The 16,344-nt window shown below is 42.4% G+C and overlaps 1 protein-coding gene across 1 annotated transcript; it reads right to left on the bottom strand.

The window, feature by feature from the left end:
• Positions 1–2,427: 2,427 nt before the first annotated feature.
• LOC308150646 (uncharacterized protein) lies at positions 2,428–15,676 on the bottom strand (the record flags this gene model as incomplete). Its single annotated transcript, XM_080523455.1, has 12 exons — positions 2,428–2,504; positions 4,021–4,146; positions 4,451–4,599; positions 4,688–4,754; positions 5,021–5,139; positions 5,329–5,412; positions 5,722–5,775; positions 8,172–8,322; positions 8,944–8,999; positions 10,076–10,195; positions 12,046–12,182; positions 15,605–15,676. The coding sequence occupies 12 exons, from the start codon at positions 15,674–15,676 to the stop codon at positions 2,428–2,430; spliced, it is 1,212 nt and encodes a 403-aa protein (XP_080379581.1).
• Between the last annotated feature and the right edge of the window lie 668 nt (positions 15,677–16,344).

The raw sequence follows: 16,344 nt of genomic DNA, 5'->3' as shown, positions 1-16,344 counted from the left end.
CTGTACAATGTGTGTGCTACAAATATTATATCACCAACTTCAATGATCCTTCTTTGCAAGTGTGATTTAGACCTGTGCTTTATCTGTGTCAGTGTGACATGTATGATGTTTGAAATGAGCAGTTATGGCTCTGTGGTAACCCTGCCCTGTGATAACCCTGCTCTGTGGTAACCCTGCCCTGTGATAACCCTGCTCTATGATAACCCTGCCCTGTGATAACCCTGCTCTGTGAAACCAAAACAATAATGTTTTGACCCTCTAATATACTATACAAGTAACATAGTCTCTGATAACATTGTCTCTGCTGCCCCCCTGTGGACGTTAGATGATGTACTTAAAGGGCTCAAAAACAAAAGTGTAGGTTGTCGATACTGAAATCATGTTTGTAGTCTTTAGTCAGATACAACACTATCATGCTTATAATGATGAAAAATGCGTATGGATCTTCCACCTGCTACTGAGGCTCCTGACGGTGTATTAAATGAATAAAGTGTCAAATTGACAATATATCTTGTTTGTTCCTTGTACTGAGAGAGAGTTCAATCATCCAATCCACCAAACAACTCAAAACAAGAGTCAATACCAACAGGAGAATACACTGTTTAGCATTGGCAGAGGATTTTGGCCATCCCACAAATGCATGATCCTTACAAGTTGGACATCATTGTAAAGGTAAATAAACAGGCTTTCCAATGTTATAAAATACAATGCCAATTAGCATTGTAACAACAGATAATTTAGTTTATCTTGGTATTCTAATAAGGTAAGACCCTTTAAGCTAAAGATATGCAGACCAAAGCATTAGAACGTAACACAATTTCCCTTATTTAGAAATCCCAATGTTGACAGGTATGGTAACAATGGGCATTGTTCTACTTCTCTCAATAGTGCAGAGCACCCATGTCTCTCTCTCTCTCTCGCTGGCTGGCTACCTCTTTTCCCTTCTCTGTCTGAGTTACTATTCCTCCATCCTCTCTCTCTCTCTCTCTCTCTCTCTCTCTCTCTCTCGTCTGTCAGATGCTAGCCCTGGCAGTACTGGACAGGATCCAGTCTATAGACCGGCGTCAGTGCCAGTCATCCTTGACTCCACCCTCTCCTTCCAATCTCACATCAAGTCCATCACCAGATCCGCCTTCTTCCACCTAAGAAACATTGCCATACTCTGACCATCACTCTGGACTCACCTCCCGCCTGGACTACATTAGAGGGTCCATGCACATTCATCCTACTGAAGTGTACATTGTTTGACCTGTATACGTTTACCCGACTCGGTTGTCTCCTCTTCATGTCTTCTTCTACGGTGTGTTTTGAGGAGTAGATTGGGAGAGAGGTTGCAAGGAATTGAAGAAAAAACAAGAGGCATATGAGCCCAAATCTAAAGTCTTTCCTTGACTCCTTGTCTATCTATCTTGAAATTCTCCTCCAATACATTCTGAGGTCAGGAGAGAGTACATGAGTTATCAAGGAAAGACAGACATTCGGACTAGTTACACATAGAAGGGTAACAGTTAAATTCCTGAGTTCACAGCCTGGTATATACCTTTTAGTGAGAACATGCTGGTGCAATCCACTAATACTTTCATATTGTTAATTATAGAACAAGATGGGCATATACAGTTAAAGCTGTATGTCAGTGAAAAGCTTTACCCAAGGCTAGACTAGGGCATGTTAAATTGTCTTCCACTGCCTTCTGCTGAAAAGTCTGAGATTGGCATTCCTTTTCCATGCATGTTGAAAATGTATTCAGAACCTGGCCTAGTTAAATTGAGCAACTCCTTGGTGGGGTTCAGATGGACTGAATATGATACAGATTTCTATAGACAATTACAAACAGTAAACAAGTGTAAATTAAGAAACTTTAATTTACCCTTCAAACCAAGCAGCACAATAAAAAAATAATTAAAACCTGCTTATACAGTAGAGTAACCTCATCAAAAGTTAAAACAGAAATCTGGAGGAAGATAATTGAACTGAGAACAAAAACAGATACATCTCTAAATGTAATATTTAATAATAATATATATTTAAAAATAATAATTGCACACGGCCCCGATTTTGTCGCACCGCCGAATTCGATTCCATTGTTTTGAATGAGACAATGCACACGGCGTGCGATGCGATTTTGTCGCACGATAACATTCGATTCTCCATTCACACCCACTCACTTCGTCTCATTTTAAACAATGGAATCCATTTCGGCGGTGCGACAAAATCGGGGCCGTGTGCAATTATTATTTTTATATATATATTATTATTAAATATGACATTTAGAGATTCATTCTCGTTGGCTGGGTCTTAACCAATTAAAATGCTTGTCTTAAGTTTGGCAAGCTGAACAGTAAAGAGAGAGCTGGATAAAGGTTGGGGGAAACACAAAGTCCTCTGAAGGTTCCAAGGCGATATTTCAGGGCAGACTGATGGGGGTACTCAGTCGCTCTCACTGCCACTCTCTGACCTCACATAGAAGTCTTCCCCTCGCCCGATCTCCTCGAAAAACAAGCGACCTGGTGACAATCACAAAACAAGGTGATCCCTGAGAGATTATTATCAGAGTGAATATCTTAATACAGCAGAACAATACAACAAGTCTAGTGTTAAGAGATTTAAGTCTTACCATTTAGAATCTCCTCTTCATTGTCCTCAAAATGATCAAAGTCCAGACTTACAAAAGAGCTCTGTTGGACGACATGATACATTTTCAGTATCTGCACACTACTACAATGATGAACCAATATCAAATAAAGCAATGTCAATTCTGTATCAACTAGTACTTATTTTCTGTTACAGTGAACATAACTCTCATACCAACTGGATGATTTTCATTTGGTCACAAAGCAAAGTTGAATATCCATAACAGGACTGAGTTATCCCTTACGTGCCCGAACCCAGTTTTCCTTGCATGAAAATTAAGCAGGGATTAGGACTGCCCAAAGACCAAAAAAATAAAACATTCTGAAAAAATAACTAATATATTGTCCTTTTTAACAAATACAGGTGTTTAACACTCATGTGTGATGAAGAGATCCAGAATAGAAGTTTTCATTCAGCTTTTGAGCCACAAAAATATTATTTTACATGAGGCCTATGCAAAGCATGGATGTGTGATTACAGTCCTTAACGCCTGATGTTGTGTATACCTTGGCATTTCAAGTGACTGAGAAAATGTACTTCTCTGGACATCTTATGAGCATTTTGCATCCACTGAATTTCAGAAACTCACCCAAGACTAATCCATCGAAAACGTACGTTTTCACCAGAAGGTGGAAGTGTTTATTAGGACCTCTTTTTTTTTTATCCCTTTTTCACCCAATTTGGTATCCAATTGAACCCAACCTAGCATCCAATTATCCCCTGCCTATTGCGTAGGATCCGCCGCACGACCCCGTGGCCGGCAGCCCCAGAGGAGGCCGCCAGGCAGACTAGCTGACTGGCTCCTCGAGCCCAGCACCGTTATTCCGGCACTCCGGGGGCGCTGTTGCGCGACGGATCCTTGTCCGGAAATATTCCTATACCGCCCTCGGGAGCGGCCGCTCAATATGCCGCTCCCTGTGTGTGCCCCGGCCATATCCGGGTCTGGCGAGCTGGGATTCGATCCCAGTCCCCGGTGGGCAGCTTGCACTAGTGGCTAGTGCTTAGACCGCTACACCACCGCGGGGCACTATTAGGACCTCTTGTTCAAGAAAGTCGTTTCTTTTTGTGACTTGATCTGGTACAGACACTAACACGTCGTGAGCTTAGAAAAGGTTCCATCTCCGTTTAGGGTAGTTCAGAGATATTGAGCGTCAACATTTTTACATTCCATTATGTTTTGTGAGATGGAACCTTTGTATTTTATGAATTACTAACTCAAAAATGTCAACATTTTAAAAATAACACCACACAGGCATTAATAAACACCTAATGGATCAAATTATGTAAAAAACTCAATTTTGACAAAAATGGAGATAGAACCTTATAATTCTAACGTCACGACGTGTTGAAGACATTGTTGGGTGAATCAAGAGATTGATCACAAAGCACTTGCCTTCTGCTTGAGCAGCATCTTCCAATCTCCCCGGTCCTTCTTCATCAGCTGTATGACTGGCTCATTGCACTTCACCTCCCAGGAGCAGCTCTCAGCAGCGATGGGGCCATGGAGCTCCAGGTCTGCCCGGTACGGTCGCTCATTAACAGTGGCACTACAGAGAATTATATAATCAATAATAATAATAATAATAATAATAATAATAAAATCAATTAGGCAATAAATCAGTGCAGCGTCTACTATTCCCTTTTCCACAAAGACAGCATTGACGGTGACATACACATCCATCTGGAATGTGTTATTATTTAGCCTGTGAGGCAAGATGGACCTAAGACGAGTCAACATGTGGAGGAGTGATGAACAGGATCATACCGTTCGTTTCCAATGAAGAGAGAGAGAGAACAGGTTTCAGACGTCCAAACTGACACATAAAAAACGATGTAATGTCCTGCATGACAAACCTGAACACCACTCGCTCAGAGGAGAATTCACATCTCTGTTCCACAGAGTTGAGCAGCAGTACTCTCAGAACGACTCGGTCGTCTCTCTGAAACCACTTGATCTGTGGGTGGAAACTGACAAAGACATGCACACAGTATACCCATGATATACAGACTAAATATAACTTGGTATTCTGAAATAGGCAAACAAATATTCAAGTACCTTTTTACAGAGTCCTCTGCAAAGGCTTTCTCAACATTTATGACCTGCTTGCCCTCCATCAAATTACCTAAATAGGACATATAATATTCAGTGATAAGACAGCCCTCATAGTCGTCAATAAAAGTAAATTAAAAAACAGCACGGTAGACTAGGCATACATTTAAGTGGATATTGTCGATCAGTTTGACTGGGCATCATTTCAAGCAAAATTATTTAATAATATGGCAGAAATAAATATGTGGCTCATAGTTCACCACAATAAAAACGCCAGAGAGAGAGAGAGAGACATTGATTTGAAAGCAGGGTTGCATGCAAACAATTATGTTTTCATACCATTTTCACATGGGGGTTGGACTGCGGAAATCCATTCTTTTACGGTGACATCTGATGAATCGACGTCCGGGTTCAGAGGGTCCGGCATCAGAGGGTCTGGGTTCAGCAACTGCAACAACCTGCAGAGACACAGCGGCAGCTCGGGTCACTGGTATGATTCTCAAACATTTTTGTACCAACGCACTGAAACTCCCACCATAGCCCCAAATGTCACGGTTATGAATTGTCAGCACATGTGTATTTCAATTTCGAGTGAGCGCAGCATTAAAAGACACCAAAGAGAGCAGCACAGGGCAGGATGACCATACCGTGCACAGGCTAGCTCATCCTCGAAGGTTGGCTGCTCAGCAAAAGCCTCCTGTGTAAGAGCTCCAGGTGGGTCACTGGGAGTACTGTCATTAGAGAGGTACAACACAGTATAGGAGCCTTTACACAGGTACAACACAGTATAAGAGCCTTTACACAGGTACAACACAGTATAAGAGCCTTTACACAGGTACAACACAGTATAAGAGCCTTTCAAAACCAATGACCAACTTAACAGCATTGTTAACCACACAGAGAATATACAAATCACTTTCCTTGGCGTTTAATATGATAAAGTACAATCAAATGTTTAACATTTTATTTTTTTCAAACAGTAACATGGACGCTGAAGACAGACATGAAGTAGAACATCAGACAGAGAAGGACTGACACACCTTGGTTCAGTGCCCTGCTGTTCAATAGGATCATCAGTTTCACCTCCACCGTTACTGCAAGAACATAGAGATCTGGACTATTACAACAGGTCATCATCACATTTTTAAAATTAAGTATTGGAAAGAGGAAGTATTTTGTCTTCTTTTAGCTCTATACTTCTAGCTATATACTCCAACAATTTGGATTTTAAAATCTAACAATTACTTAGGGGTGGTAGTAGTAGCAGTTGTGTAACGTGCATTCATACCATCCTGCTGTTTCATCTACGGTCTGCTGCGTTGCACCAACCAGCTCCTCTTCATCTTTAGCCCCAGAGATCCCATGAACATCATCTTCTTCATTTTCTTCCTCAAGATCAGTCTAAACGTCAAAACATCCACAGTACTTAAAGGGACGGTTTGGCCTATTTTCATGCTCAGGTGAAATATCATCTTACCTTGAGTTGTCCTCAAAAGCCAGTAGTGAAAGATTCTACTTTGCTACCGCAGCACAGGCTAACAGTTACACTAGGGCCACACTGGCTACCTCTACCTCAGCAGGGCTACCTCTACCTCAGCAGGGCTACCTCTACCTCAGCAGGGCTACCTCTACCTCAGCAGGGCTACCACTACCTGTACCTCAGCAGGGCTACCTCTACCTCAGCAGGGCTACCTCTACCTCAGCAGGGCTACCTCTACCTCTACCTGTACCTCAGCAGGACTACCTCTACCTCAGCAGGGCTACCTCTACCTCAGCAGGGCTACCTCTACCTCTACCTGTACCTCAGCAGGGCTACCTCTACCTCAGCAGGGCTACCTCTACCTCAGCAGGGCTACCTCTACCTCTACCTCAGCAGGGCTACCACTACCTCAGCAGGGCTACCTCTACCTCTACCTGTACCTCAGCAGGGCTACCACTACCTCAGCAGGGCTACCTCTACCTCTACCTGTACCTCAGCAGGGCTACCACTACCTCAGCAGGGCTACGTCTACCTCTACCTGTACCTCAGCAGGGCTACCTCTACCTCAGCAGAGCGTGTGTCGCGGAGCTGCTGCGGCTCTCACTCGTGCGGTATCTTTCTACATTGAGTTTGCCTTTCTGAAAAGTGAAGGCAGTCATCTATGAGCAATATCTGCCGATACTAGGGATGCACCGAAGGTTCGGCTACCGAATGTATTCGGCCGAATAATAGCAATAACAATGCTTCATTATCAGACCATGACAGAATAACGGTGCTCTAACCTGTATGCAACCTGTGCTCCTACCCTGCCAGTCTGCACTGATATAGGACAACAGTGCAACAACTTTGCGGCTGAACTTCTTGTTGTGACATTTTTGTTCATCCCGCCCCTTTGTCACTTTGGTTTCTTGGAAACAAAACATGCCCCCCACCCCCAAACCCTACTGTTAGCAGATAGAAAAACAAGCTCACTTTGCTGACAAATGAAGCGTATTTAGTGATCGTAAAACAGTTGCTTGTTATATCGCGTGGGTACTTCAAGTTGCGTATTATGAAAAACTAAAATCACATTTTGTTCAAAAGAAAGCTATGTTTAGGATTCACAAGGTTTCACAGTTGACAACTGGTTGCACCTTTCATCAGCTGCCATCACATATGGACCTAACTGTATACTTCCTGGATTTGGATGATGAATCACCAATATGTAGGAATGAGACATTAGGGGATGTGAAATATACTGAAATATATACATTTAGAAAACTAAAAACAGCCACACTCACATTAGGAACCGGCCTTTGAGCACTCGAAGCAGGATTCAGAAACGTCAGGAATCTGTTAAGAAAAAGTAGGAATTAACTCTTTAGAGCTATTACAAAACTAAAAGTCAATATCTTACCTGACCCGATTCAGATTTTTTAACAAGTCTGCCACCAGAGAAGTTTCTGTGTCCTGTGTGTCCTCTCTCAACCCATGATGCCTAAACCCACACATGTTTAAACAATTCAGATCTAATTACATCATGCTGCATATAATGCAGCCATATTTCTGAGTTTATTCTCAAAACGATGTAAAAACATTTGTACCCCTCGTCACTGTCAAGCTCTGGATGGTGCGCCTCCTTTTGGTTAATTCCGCCTCCCTCAGAGAGCTTTCTGACCTTTCCTTGGCCCTTAAATAAAACCACAAAGAACATTTAAATTAATTGGGGAAATTCAATTGCAAATCACAGTAATCTCTCCTAGACGTTGATATGGGCAGTGACACTGACCTGTGATGCTCCATTGGAAGTCTGCAATGCCACTTGCCCTGATGTTATTACCGGTCTCTGATTGGTCACTGAAGAAATCAATATAGAGGGCTTTTTTTATAAGTGGTACCATAAAAATCTACCCCTTTCAAAATACATGCATTAGCATTGTGGAAAAGGGGAAAATAATAATAATAATAATAATAATAATAGTGCATTCACCTTTCGTGACAGCAGGGTGCCTGGGTGAGACCAGGGGTGACAGTGATCGTATGGTGCAGCCATTTGTGGCCAGGAAACTCTCCGTGTCAGAGTAGATGTCACAAGTCAGGATGGCAGGGGATCGATCCACAACACCATTCTGTGCAGGGGAATGACTCTTCCAGCTTGGGAAACATGCAAACCTCTTGGTGACTAGATCGTCATTTACACAGATCTGGGAGAGAGTGGGAGAATTAGCTTCTATGACTAACGTTAAACAAATGTACGTTAGAAATTCTGCACACTACTTTTTTCTTTTTGCAAATCCACATTTCCGCACCATCGCACCTTTATGTTTCTTATGGTCAGGTAGAGCTCAATGAAAGTGGAATCAGCTTGTGTTTCACGCACCACTGCCTCCATCTGGTTGGATGCTTCAGGTAAACAATTGAACAGACAATATAGTTATTTTTATGAGTGGGGCAGTCCCACTCATAGTTTTCATTTTATTGGACAGATATAGTGAAGACAGACAGGAAAGTAGGAGAAGAAGGGTGAAAGGGCATGTCAGCAGGGCATGGGCCGGATTCGAACCCAGGCCGACATGGGCATATGTGTGCACTGTAGACCGTGGTGCTAGACCACTGGACCACCCCAGGCCACACAGACAATATAGTTAGTGCTGATTTGGGGCTGATATAAGAATCCCAACACTGAAGTTGTACAAGACTATCTATCAACAAAGATGTTAAAATCACACTTCTCATCTTACAATGACACAGAATTATCTTTACAATGCTACAGAATTATCTTGCAATGGACACATTAGTTTACCTTGTAAGAGGTTGTGCAGATAGCGAGTAGCAGAGCTGTCCCATTGATTTGACGGTCTAGAATGAAAACGTAAGCTCTCAAGGATCCGTAATAACCACACAATTCAAATCTAATAGCACAATTGCAATTACAGTGATTTAAGACCAATATCAACCCTTACACTAGTCCAGTAGTTAGTCAAACCTTACACTAGTTCAGTAGTTAGTCAACCCTTACACTAGTTCAGTAGTTAGTCAACTCTTACACTAGTTCAGTAGTTAGTCAACCCATACACTAGTTCAGTAGTTAGTCAACCCTTACACTAGTTCAGTAGTTAGTCAAACCTTACACTAGTTCAGTAGTTAGTCAACCCTTACACTAGTTCAGTAGTTAGTCAACCCTTACACTAGTTCAGTAGTTAGTCAACCCTTACACTAGTTCAGTATTTAGTCAACCCTTACACTAGTTCAGTAGTTAGTCAACCCATACACTAGTTCAGTAGTTAGTCAACCCTTACACTAGTTCAGTAGTTAGTCAAACCTTACACTAGTTCAGTAGTTAGTCAAACCTTACACTAGTTCAGTAGTTAGTCAACCCTTACACTAGTTCAGTAGTTAGTCAACCCTTACACTAGTTCAGTAGTTAGTCAACCCATACACTAGTTCAGTAGTTAGTCAACCCATACACTAGTTCAGTAGTTAGTCAACACTTACACTAGTTCAGTAGTTAGTCAAACCTTACACTAGTTCAGTAGTTAGTCAACCCGTACACTAGTTCAGTAGTTAGTCAAACCTTACACTAGTTCAGTAGTTAGTCAACCCTTACACTAGTTCAGTAGTTAGTCAACCCTTACACTAGTTCAGTAGTTAGTCAACCCATACACTAGTTCAGTAGTTAGTCAAACCTTACACTAGTTCAGTAGTTAGTCAACTCTTACACTAGTTAGTTAACCCTTACACTAGTTCAGTAGTTAGTCAACCCTTACACTAGTTCAGTAGTTAGTCAACCCATACACTAGTTCAGTAGTTAGTCAAACCTTACACTAGTTCAGTAGTTAGTCAACTCTTACACTAGTTCAGTAGTTAGTTAACCCTTACACTAGTTCAGTAGTTAGTCAAGCCTTACACTAGTTCAGTAGTTAGTCAACACTTACACTAGTTCAGCTTTCTCTTCGCAGATGGACACCTGGAGCCTCACAGGTTGGATACCAGCCAGCTGGAACTTCCTGACCCAGAAGGGCAGCTGCAGAAACTTCTCCAATGGGGCTCGGACCCTGGAGAAAGAAATAGAAGGGTTCTTTGGAGACAATTATAATGTCATAATCGTTATATATTTAGGGATGTACTGATTAATTCAGCAGCAATCGGTATTGGTCGATAATGGTTAGGAAATTGATCAGCCGAATGCTTTAAAATGGCTGATTGTTCAAACCGATATTGCGATATCTAACCTGGCATGATAATTTGATTAGGAATATTTTCTTAATGTCTGTACGTGATCAATTCACCGAAGGAATATACTGTCTTGGACAATAGATCCTAATAAACACTGGTGGCTGATTGTTGTAACTAAAAGCCAGCGTGAATTCTCTCTGAAAGGTCCGTAAACCCAGACATTCTGCTCCTCTGAATGAGCCTTGTACGTGGTCAAAAGGGTGAGTTTCTGAAATTCAATGGATGCAAAATGCTCATAGGTCCAGAGATGCCAGACACACACACACACACACACACACACACACACACACACACACACACACACACACACACCCACGGGGATTACTGAAAGGCAGTAATCTGCTCCTGCCCATTAACAAACCTATTTGTCAGATCTTTTGATCCGTTTTAATCTCATGTTTGTTTTTAGTGATTATAACAGCCAGCTGGGATGGATTGGGCAACGCATGCTGTAAACTGAGATTATGTTAAGATTAGACAGTGAAGGCCTATCTGAAGCCTCTCTCTCCGGGTCTATTCAACTCTGATGGCCTGTCAGGCCTAATGCGCCTACTCTTGCAACGGTTGTTCAGCCAAGTTACCCATAATGACCCAAGATCAGTTTTGCCCTTTCCTACATAATGATTACGCTATGGTAAACTGACTCTAGATCAGAGCCCCGTTTCACCACCTGAACCCGAAGCGTTGCAGAGTGCAGTGTCACTGGTCTTAGGTCAATGTCAGGCGCCGGCTAAAAACCAACAATGTAAATCGGTATGGGTATTGGCCGATTGTGTTATGAATAATCGGTAAGGGCCTTGAATTTTCATACTAGTGCTTCCCTACTTACATTACACAGGGTTCCCTCACCTTCTGAAACATCAAATTCAAGCACCTTTCAAGGACTTTCAAGACTCAATTCCTTCAAATTCAAGGGCCCACCACAGCATAGTTTGAGACAGATCTAGATGAGAATTTATATACAGGAATCTTGAGGTTAATTTCAATACCTTTCTAAGACTTTTTAAAGGCCTTGTCAATATTTTTCCAGACCTCACCGCCACTTGGAGCTGTAACCGTTTACATCAGTGACACCTTTAACTTAACAGTTTTAGTTTTAATAGACACTAGACCACTATCATACAACACAATTTCCGGTTCATCTTTGTTTTTTAATAGAACTAATAAATTCACAAACTTTTACAAAACGTTTTTCGGACTCAAACTCTTTGGACAGAGTCTAATTCAGAAAGATATCTACAAAATTCAAGACCTCATAAAATCGTGATAAGACTTTTTAATACTTATTAAGGGTCTTGATTTTCCCAAAATTGATTTATCAACTTTTAATACTTTTCAAGACACCGCGGATACCCTGATATAATAGGAATGACAATGAACGGTTTTCAAATCTAACTAATTAACCGTAGCAACTAGTATGGTTGTTTTATTCCCTTCTACAGGTTACCTATATTTTTGGGGGGGAGAGACAGAGAGAGAGAGAGAGAGAGAGAGAGAGAGGGGAATTCAAGCACTTTCAATGACCCATGTACATTTTCAAAAACTTGTAAGGCCTTGATTTTTTTTCTCTCTCAAATTCACAATTTCAAGGACCCAGTGGGAACCCTGATTACAGAAACGCATTGTTCTTCTAGTTCTGTATAGTTTCAGCAGCAGAGTCGAGACATACTCATCTGAGCAGACGACGGTGTGTTCTCCGTGGTCGACCAGGAAGCACAAGGCCTGACTGCCGACGGCACCCAGGAAGAGGGACTCCACTACGGCTCTGCACCAGTTCTTCAGGCTAGAGACGTACACCACACACATCTGGGGGAGCAACACAGTAGACCCAAGTTCTCCATCTCATGTAGGAAGAAGAGCTGTGGTCATTCATAGGGATGGGAATCGAGAAAACCTGAATCTGTTCTTTCTTTTATCGATGCCGGCATTTTTGTTTCTGACAGTTGCACGTTGCAAAAACCCAATGCGGCAAACTCTGTGGTGTAGTATCCGGCGTAGATATAGAAACGTAGATACCTCATTGGACACTGCTGTATGTAGCCGCCATGCGTCTGACTGTCTATCGTCGTGCACGAGGCATCTACTGTGTGTAATATCTATGGTATCCGAACCATGCATACGTTGGTAGTGTAATAGATATTATATATATATATCTACACTACAGGTAGATATTACACTACGTTGTTGGTAGTGTAATATCTATGGTATCCGAAGTGTAAAGTTTTATCGCAAAAAAGACAGTATTCAAGCTCTCAGGCTATGCCACAATTCAATTCAATTCAATTCAACTTTATTCGCCATGTGCAGTGCACACGGTATTCTCCAAGCTGAACAAGCTACAGTACATACAACAACAAGCCGACAACACAACAATACTCAAGACACACAATATATACGAGTGAATAAATAACAACTTAGTGAAAAAACATGTAAAGTGCAAGGTGCAATGATCAGGAGTTTTGAGGAGGGCTATGGCTTTGGGGAAGAAACTGTTCAAGTGGCGTGATGTTTTTGACCTGATGGCCCTGTACCGCTGTCCAGAAGGGAGTAATTCAAACAAGCTGTGAGCTGGATGTGTGGGGTCAGCCACAATCTTGCGTGCTCTCTTCAATGATCTGGAGCTATGGAGGTCTGTGATGGGAGGCAGAGGGCAGCCGATGAGCCGCTCAGCTGTCCGTACGACTCTTTGTAGCTTGGCCTTGGATCGGGCAGACGCAGTGTCGTACCAGACAGTGATGGAAGATGTTAAGATGCTTTCTATGATGGCCCTGTAGAACTGGACCAGGATGTGACGACTGATGTGAAGTCTCTTCAGCTGACGGAGGAAAAAAAAACGCTGCTGGCCTTTTTTCACTAAATGGGTGATGTTGTTATCCCATTTTAGTTTGTTGGAGATGGTAGTGCCCAGAAACTTGAATTCATCCACTATCGTGACATGGGAGTTATTGATGACCAGTGGAGAGTGAGTTGGAGCCTTTTTCCGGAAGTCCATAATCACCTCCACTGTCTTGGTGTTGTCGAGTTCCGGGTTATTGGCTGCAGACAAGGACACCAGGCGGCCGACCTCCCTCCCTCCGGTACGCAGTCTCATCATTATTAGTGATGAGCCCAACCATGGTGGTGTCATCTGCATATTTGATGGTCTTGACAGATGTGTCACCAGAGGTACAGTCGTTGGTGTACAGGGAGTAGAGCAAGGGGGAGAGCACACAGCCCTGAGGAGCACCGGTGTTAACTGTGCGGGGCTGAGACAGATGAGGGCCCATCCTGACATACTGCCTCCTGTTGGTGAGGAGGTCAGTAATCCACTGACTGATGGAGGGGTGGATATTCAGCTGGGCCAGTTTATTGTGGAGGAGGTCAGGAATGATGGTATTGAAGGCTGAACTATAATCCACAAACAGGATTCTGGCATAGGTGTTCCGATTTTCCAGGTGTGGCAGAATATAGTGGAGCGCCAACTTGACTGCGTCGTCTGCTGAGCGGTTGGGTCTGTATGCAAATTGCAGGGAGACGCCTGCAACACCTGGTATCCGTTCCCAAACGTTGTTTGAGAAAGCTGATAAAGTAGTATGTTATCTATTTAAAATGTGACAAACAAAGTCAAAGGAAATGCAACATTGTGGAATCTAAATGGTAGACGAACTGCACGTCGCTGCCACTGAATAATAATGCGCCCATTGATACTTTGCGCTCCGTGCCAGATAGTGCTACTAATGTGTTTCTTTGTCTGGGACAAAATATCGATACAGCGATTATTGTGTCACGGCCTCTTGTGATACAATTAGCAGTTCACGTCGCCAAATATCGATATTTGAATTTTTTTTATTTTGAGGGGAGAAACAAGCTGCGCACGAGCGTTGTATAACGGAGATGAACCAACTACGTTGAAGATGATGAATGGCTGTAAGCGGGGAAAAACTAATACGAAAAGCACCTCTGACATACAAATCTAAAGTCTGGAACCATTATATTTTAAAGCAAGGCTTCCTTTTAACTCCCCGAGGGCTACGACTGTTCTATCGCTGGGTTTATCTGCAAAGACCTTCGTCCGTGCAGTGTAGTTGAAAATAAAGGTTTCCGCAGAATGATGCAAAGTAAAATGCATAGTTTAATATTATCAGTATGTATTTGTGTGATGTGACTTAGTTTGCTTTTGAATTATATCTTTTATGCAGCAGTGGTGTGCAGCTTGCTACCTTTTGCCTATTTTTGCTGTGTTTATTTGAGTTACAGAGATGCATCTCTTTATTGTGTGTTTTGTTGTGATTACGTTAGTGTGTTTTCTTGTTATGATTTGATTATCGTTGACAGCTGTGCTCCTTCAACCCCACGGAGTCAGAGGCTCGTCGAGCACAGACCAGAAAGGTGTTGGTGTTGGTAGTGAAAACTCAGCCATCCTCTTCGCCAATGTTATATTTCAGAGGCATGAAAGAATTGAGGTCCACACCGTTCCGTGGTGTGTTTGTAGTTTTACACCAAAACACAGTGTCCTACATAACAGTCGCATGCTCATTAACCTAAATGAGCCACTCTCCATGGAAAATGAGCTTTGATTGAATTCATATTATTTATTTAGTTTGCAATAATGCAAAGCGGTTCCAAGACATAATAAGGTCATTTTTGTTTCTTTTTTCCCAGCCTAGTAATAAATAAATAATGTGTTTATTTAATTCACTATTTGTATTCTTGAATTCATATTTCTTTAGACTACACCAGATGAATGTTAATGATGTGTTCATTAAAAACACAAATCTTCATTATTATTTTTTATTTTATTTTTGAATATCGGCAGATATTTCTCATAGATGATCGGTGGGGAAAAAAACGGTATCGGGGCATCCCTAGTATCAATAACATCTTATCAATTCCCCTCCCTATTCATCACCTCCACATTCAAGTCATGCATGGGCTAAACCAGTGGTTCTCAAACCTCTCCTCGGGCCCCCTAGCCGCTCCACATATTTGATCCGTTCCACCACCAGCACACCTGATTCAACTAATCAAGTACAAATCATAATTGCATTGTACTTGATTAGTTGAATCAGGTGTGCTGGTGGTGGAACAGATCAAATATGTGGAGTGGCTGGGGGGTCCCCGAGGAGAGGTTTGAGAACCACTGAAATGCAGGCATACTTTTACTAGAAACTACAAAATGTGTTTCTTATACCATGAAAATGTCTCCAGAACAGGTAGATGGAGAATGTGTGCAACAGTTCAGTCATTACCTGCCCTTCATGTATAGATGAAGGCTTTATCTTCTGCACATCCTGGTTGACCTCATGATAGAAGAGGTTCATCTTCACCTGCAGGTCTTCATACGCTTTTGGACTCTCTGGTTCGATCCCTGGTCCCTTCACGATCCGGCCCCAGAGACAGAACGGATTCTCAGCCTTCGATAGAGAGCATGTCAAGTCAACTATACAGGTTAGGTCTCAAAGATGCAAGGTAACAAATATGGTATGGGGGAGGCGGTAGTCTAGTGGTTAGAGAGGCCGGCTAGCAATCGGAAGGTCACTGGTTCGATCCCCGCCTCATGAGGGAGCTGCATGTGCTCTTGAGCAAGGCACTGAACCTACGGTGACCAGACGTCCCCGATTTCCGGGGACAATCCCCGGTTTGGGTGACCTGTCCCCGGCAACAAACTGTCCCCGGAAAAGTCCCAGTTTCAAGCATTTTTTTTTTTTAATCTTGGCTTGTATTGTCACCGAACCTGCTGCCAAGGGTCCTACCCATGGGGTCCTCCACCCCTTTATAACGTCAATGTATGCATATTACCCGTTAATGGACGATCGTTACATTCAATAGAAAGCATTTCAGCCCCGATTGTTCCCCATTAACGAGCTCATTATGATTGAATGGAGCAATAACAAGGTCATTCTTCACCACTCAGTGAATTACATCCAAGCGTGGGGAAAGCACGCAGACAGTCTCAATGATAATACAATGAAATATATGCAGTGGGTGT

The sequence above is a fragment of the Nansenia antarctica genome (genome assembly GCF_963989245.1).
Source record: "Nansenia antarctica genome assembly, chromosome: 2".
NCBI classification, from domain to species: Eukaryota; Metazoa; Chordata; class Actinopteri; order Argentiniformes; family Microstomatidae; genus Nansenia; species Nansenia antarctica.
The sequence above is the reverse complement of the archived record's forward strand: the minus strand, read 5'-3'. Positions and strand labels throughout refer to the sequence as shown.